Genomic DNA, 6,386 nt, shown 5'->3' with positions numbered 1-6,386 from the left:
TATAAACTACCTTCATTCTTCTCCACTGTTATGAAATGAAAGAACAAATGCAATTGAAGGGAACGCTTTTCGTTTCTGACAGATAATCTGACCTGTTGATGCATCTCCAGCTGAATCATGTATGATGATTGTAATGTATTAAACATGAAATAATTGTAAAAATAACATAGAATCGTCAATAATGGTAAGTACTACCATTATACTCGTCGAATCATCTTCACTTCTTTTGCTTCAACATCTTGTAAATACCATAGCCTACAGCTCCACCCACTACAACTGGAGCCGCAACAGCAGCAGTAGCTGCCAAGTAACTACCTCCAACAGCATTCATGAAAAGAGCTCCAGCACTTTGAGCAGCAGATACAAGACCTGTTCCTACACCAGATGTCCATGCAGCACTCATAGCAGAAGCAGCTGCAGAACCACCAATAATTCCAGGAGAACCGAAGCCTACTAAGGCTGCTCCAGCACCTACTGCACCAGTAGCAGCAGCAGTAGCCACACCAGCTCCAACACCAGCAGCTACTCCAGCAGCCTTCTTAGAAGAAGAAGGAAACTCTTCTTTCACTCGTATTCCATTCTTATACTCTCCTTGACAAAGCAGAGAACCCTTTTCATCATACTCAGAGAATGGACCATCCAAAACATCATCCTTCAATGTATATATCAACTTATGACCATCATCATCAATACGCGTACACTTTCCATTCAACTTGTCATTGCTATAAGTCAAAATGCAGATAGGCTCCTCTTTTCCCATAAGTTTCATTTCAGCCTTTCCTTCTCTCTTTCCCTCAACATACTTAACAAAAAGATAACAAAACTGGCCATTCTTCCTATACAAATCTCCATTGTTATCATTCCCAATGAAGTCGAATCCATATAGTGGATAATCTGGATTGAGTGTAGGATCTGAGCTCATAATGATTAGTAGCAATAAATTAGTAATTATGAAGGATGTGCTTAATGAACTCCATATCGATTTTCTTAGTATTTTGTGTATTTGTAATTATTGAGTCATATTTATGCAATTCCATAAATCGGAGAATCCAAAACCATACAATCCACTTTGTGTCGTTCAAGATTCATAAAGTCCCTTATCACGATTATCAATCATCCATTGAATCAATGTGTTCAACCCTTCCATCTTGAAAGGACCATCTCCAAATACAATTCGAGAAGGACGAGTGAATTCAGAAAGAGAGGAGAGGAACAGTAAGAGTAGCACAAGTTACGTCATTTGTCACACAAGATGTCGTTATAAGGAAGAGAGCAGTTTCCATTCCCAAAAACGAAATGCTTCAAGCCCTTGACATCAATTCTTAACAAAGCTCACAAATCCATTTTCTTTTGATTAACACTGTTACTTATACTCCTTATTATTTTCTAGCTTCAAAGAGAAACAAGAGGATTGCTAAAAGCTTAGTCTTGTTTTCATCCTGCTAATTGACAAATGTCATTCATATATTCATCATATATCGTAAATAATCCGACTTTGTTCATGCTGTACAGTTGTCCTTGTTTCTTCCACATTACGTTCGAAGCATTTTTAGTACTTGTTACAAACAAAGCACAGTATCCAAATTTGAATGAAACCCGAAAACCTTATAAGACATTTACCATAAACAGTTATCAATTTGATTCCTTACCCTTGATATCTCTAATGACCATTCATGGCAATTTGTTGCTTGTTGTATGAGGTGATTTCCATTGATGATGTAGTGGTGTACCGTCTCTATCATTTTAAGTATTGGACTTATCAATTCTCGTAAGTATACACGTATTGGATGGAGTATGGATCAAGAAGGAATGTATCTTCGCCATGATGTTAGTCGAGGAAGTTCAGTTACCTCACCTCCTGTTCTTCATAATAGTACTAATCGTTTCATTACAGTTGGCAATACGACAAATCAGTATGAGCGAGAGAATCAAACTGTTATCGAGGAAAGGATTATAGATCTACCGGCGAATGTATCAACTATTTCTCCTAAGAAAGAAGCATCTAATTCTAAAGATTCGTCTACGAATGATGTGAAACAAAATCTATCGATATGCAACGACTATACTAGCTATCTCAAGACTGTCACACCTGATATCCTTAAGCCATTCTTAGTCAATGTTGATGTCTATGCTATCGACCGATCACTTGTCTTCTATATTGTGATCAATACAATGCACCTCGATAATTATCAGTATGAACAACACAATCAGTATACCCTTCTGTTCTTGAACACAAGTTATCGAAACTTGTTTTCTCGACGTAATACGGATATTGGTTATAGTGTACTGAAGTATTCCGTTCCAGTATCCATTCAGTACAACGAAGGAGATATCATTGAATTCTCATTGATTGACATAAAGCGTCATCATCCATATAACAACATCAAAGCCTGTATTCGGCTTCCCAATCCTCATCCTTCTCCTATGGGAGTATGTGCCTATGTCTCTGATTATAACACAATTAATGAACTACGTTTCTGGATTTCTCATTATCGTGTCCAGAATGTATCAATGGTTATATTCTATGTTGCTACTCCAATGCCTCAATTGGTTACTGAATTTGGTGGTTTGATTCGTTCTGGATATCTTCGTCTGGTCGATTTCACTTGGCCTCGACATGTCAGGGGATGGCCAATCCAATGTAGTAATCAGCAAGCTCAAATCAATTCTTGTTTCTATCACTTCAAATATGAAGTTCAATCTCTGATTCTATGTGATACAGATGAGTTTATCTACAGTGAGCTCTATCCTTATAATCTACCTTCTTTGAACTCATATTTTTCTCAGAGTCATCGTTCTTTTAATGTGATTCATGTATCTATTCAATTCATTATTAATCATTAGCTTCTTGCAAACCGTTATAAGAACAAGGAAGGAGATTTCTCTAATCGAGAATCACATCTTCATAATGGCACTCTATTTGATGCTTATCAGTGGAGACTTGGGACTTATACATCCGGGGCCAAGAAGATGATTGTTCATAACACTTTTGATGGTTTTCTAGGTACTCATATATGCCAATACTGTAAAGATTATGACCCGATCCCTATCAATGTTGCTAGAATAGCTCATATTAGGAAGAGAATGGGATATGAAGGCTCGTTAGAGTACAGTTCTTTCCTATCACAGTTCACTCCTGCTCTTAAGAAAATGGTTTCTATGGCTGTATAAGTACCTTTTTGTCATATCTTTGTTTGATCAGCCTTTAGTTGTTTCTCTTTTGCATTATCTTCAACTATTTGCTTCGATATTGTTGAGAGTTTGTTCAACTTACCATGTTTTTGCATAGCTGATACTAATAAGTTAGATAGTGAATTTTCATATAATATTCTATTCAGTACTTACCAACATGTCATTAACGCCAATAGTAATGAAGTACTAGTCCAAGTAGTCAAATAGATTTCAGTATCATTATTCCAAGTACTGATTAACTCATTTTCCATCACCATTTAATGACCTGTTGCTAGCTCATTGTAAATGGTATCTATAGTTTCGTTATCTTACCATATTATCTATATGTTGCACTATGTCCGTACCCTTGAGAACATAATTCCACCTCTATGATCTCTTTTGTCATTGTTTCTCTCATGACAATCTGGTTTATTTTCATTACTTGTATATTTTGTTATGTTGAAGCTAATCAAAGAAATGGAAAGGTCATTCAAGTAGTATCTCTCAACTCAATACAGTGTAGCTTACCAGAAATCAAAACAAGACAGTTTGCATCAATGGAGAGACTTCCATGTTTAAACTGTGGTCTTATGAGAGAATCACGATCACAGCAAATATTGGAGATCCGATTTTCTTTATCAAGAGCGATGATTCTAGTTTCTTAAAATCTATTTTGGGTTTATTTTCTAGTTCGCAGTTGTCATTGTTGGTTTCATCTAATCACTAGATACTCTAGTTGGAACAGTCATCTACTATACGACGTTATTCGAAATGAAGATCGTTCAATTGATATTTACCTCTCTCCTTATCGAAAGTCGTGTATACTTCTCTCAAATCCATACGAAAATGCTGAATATCCTTTAATGATCAACATATCGGTACAAAGAAGTAGGAGTAGAATCTTGATGTCACTTAGGTTTGTATTGGATATATCCTGTTGTTATCACAGCAAGTTGCATTTTGTTCATCTATGCAAAACTGTTTTTGATGAGAGCTGTATGAATGAATAGATTGTGTTTCACTTCTCTCTTCTATTATGTTCTTTTTATGATCTTATCTCCAATTTGCATAATTCCTGTCTTGATTTCATTCGTCTTGCGATCGCTCCTTGTCCAGAGCCATTGGAGGTCTTGGATTGTTGGAATTCATAACACGCTCCTCATGACTACTATTATTTCTGCTTTATTGCGTCATAGTATGCTTTTCCTCATCCAATCCACAATTTCACGGCATCCTGTTTTCTTTTTGTTGTACATCTAATCAGTCCTATTGACGCATAGTTACTGTTTCCTGTCATTCCTGATCTCTCTCTTCTATGTCAATCAGGAACTAGATACCATGAAGAAGAAGGACATTCAATTAACGTATGTTATGATACGTGTAGGATGTATAATTGCGATTATGAATTCTACTGCTTCTGTTTGTGTCTCCTTAATCACACTGTCTCTCTTCGTAATCATTGGAGTGATATCCAATCGACTAAAACCACGTCACTTGTAGTACTGTGTGCTGTAAGTTATATCTAGAATGAAAGAACTCCAGATTCTATTTCAGACAGAAGAATCATCTTCAAATCTTCAGCTGGATCTCAATCATTATCAGCAAATTCGAAATGAACTCCTTTTCCTAAAATCATATTTATTGGAAGTATGAATGGTTGACTGTCTTGATTGCAGAATTCAACTCTTCAAACATCAATCAGTAAGGACTATCAAACAGAATTGGATCAGTTCCTTCATTCACCATATCTGGTTTTTGTTGTGTTTCCTATTCGTTCTGATGAGTAGCCAAGTGATCTTCTGTTAACTCAGCTCAAAGACCAGTTGGATTCTTCTCATCATGTTGCATCGAATGGAGATGTAGCGGAAACTTCCACTTTCCTTCTAGACGAATCTGGGGCCGAAGAACCCTTCTTCAAGAATCTTCATGCGAATGAATCTACCAAAGGTGCTTTCAAGAAGATTATTAATTCGATTAAAAATACGGTTGTTCCAGAGGTACCTCAGCCGGGTCCATCTGTCGCCTACAACGCGCCATTTCAAACTTATGGGAATCGGTATTATGAAACGTTTAAAGGGATAGCTACTCCCGCTAGAGTGAATGGATACTCCAGACCCCAAATGTCAGAGTTCCAAACCTTTGAATGGGAACGGAGGAACCACTATCCATATTCTTCTCTTCTTTGTTTCAAACAAACATACAAATACTCAAGCTATACCCGATCATCCATAAAACCCTTTAGAAATAGAGTTTCTTGAAGAGGTAAGCGACTCCAGCCTTGGTCTTCTCCTTCTCGTTCTCATTCTGCTTCAAATAACTGTGCATCATCAGTTGCAACTATTCCTACCTCTCCTGGAAGGTCTTAGCAATGGTCTTCAAGGCAGCCTTCTTCTCAGCAGCCTCCACTCCCTCCTTAGGAAGAGCGCTGAAATCATACTCAACAGTGTATCTAAAATGTAAAAGAAGAAAGGAATTCCTAACCTGGTGGGCATGAAGTGCTGGAGATTCATTACCTTAGTAAAAACCTTCATCTGAGTCTTCTTGTTAATCTTCTTCTCGTCCATAGCTCTCACAACCTTACGAGGAGGACGTTCAACACCAACAACAACAGCATGAGGGAACTTGTGCTTGTCGTTAGCATTCTCGTTGACCTTCACAATAACAGCCTTCTTACCGGCATACTTGCCAGACAGAATGACTACAACCTTTCCGGGCTTAAGACACTTCACCATCTACACATTATGATTTGATAGAGAAAATAGTACTGGTAGCAAAGAACTTGAGTTTATTAGTGCTTAGAGAGAGAAAAAGCAGGACCATGCAACCCTCTGATGAGCATCATACCCTATAGTCATTAAATACAGAGCTCATTCGATGGTAGATATATCGATTATAGCCTTCTAGACTTTACAATGCATACAATTGATAACAGATGAGATGGAATAGCCAGATGGTCAAGTTCTATGATAAGTAAGCTGACATGGAGAGATTAGAGAATTGTACATAAACTATATTGGTATGAATAGATTAAGAGAACTGAACTAACCAAACTAAAAATGGACAATAGTAACAACAAACAATTCTACTGTGCTCAATAATGATATATAAATAGAATGAAAAAAAGGAAATGATTCGAATGAATACAAATAATAAGAAAACAAACAAAACAATCAATAAAGGGGTAAAAATGAATAAGCCTAAAAGAAATATAAAAT

The 6,386-nt window shown here is 36.8% G+C and overlaps 3 protein-coding genes across 3 annotated transcripts; 1 reads left to right on the top strand and 2 right to left on the bottom strand.

The window, feature by feature from the left end:
- Positions 1-217: 217 nt before the first annotated feature.
- Positions 218-922, bottom strand: JH06_4637 (hypothetical protein; the record flags this gene model as incomplete). Its single annotated transcript, XM_014669820.1, has 1 exon — positions 218-922. The coding sequence occupies one exon, from the start codon at positions 920-922 to the stop codon at positions 218-220; it is 705 nt and encodes a 234-aa protein (XP_014525306.1).
- Positions 923-1,501: 579 nt separating this feature from the next.
- On the top strand, positions 1,502-3,171 carry JH06_4636 (hypothetical protein; the record flags this gene model as incomplete). The annotated part of the gene is made up of 3 exons (XM_014669819.1): positions 1,502-1,693; positions 1,723-2,814; positions 2,845-3,171. The coding sequence occupies 3 exons, from the start codon at positions 1,502-1,504 to the stop codon at positions 3,169-3,171; spliced, it is 1,611 nt and encodes a 536-aa protein (XP_014525305.1).
- A 2,238-nt stretch (positions 3,172-5,409) lies between these two features.
- On the bottom strand, positions 5,410-5,903 carry JH06_4635 (ribosomal protein L27; the record flags this gene model as incomplete). Its single annotated transcript, XM_014669818.1, has 3 exons — positions 5,410-5,488; positions 5,519-5,620; positions 5,653-5,903. The coding sequence occupies 3 exons, from the start codon at positions 5,901-5,903 to the stop codon at positions 5,410-5,412; spliced, it is 432 nt and encodes a 143-aa protein (XP_014525304.1).
- Between the last annotated feature and the right edge of the window lie 483 nt (positions 5,904-6,386).

The sequence above is a fragment of the Blastocystis sp. subtype 4 genome (genome assembly GCF_000743755.1).
Source record: "Blastocystis sp. subtype 4 strain WR1 chromosome Unknown seqid_0400, whole genome shotgun sequence".
NCBI lineage: Eukaryota > Bigyra > Opalinata > Blastocystidae > Blastocystis > Blastocystis sp. subtype 4.
The sequence above is the reverse complement of the archived record's forward strand: the minus strand, read 5'-3'. Positions and strand labels throughout refer to the sequence as shown.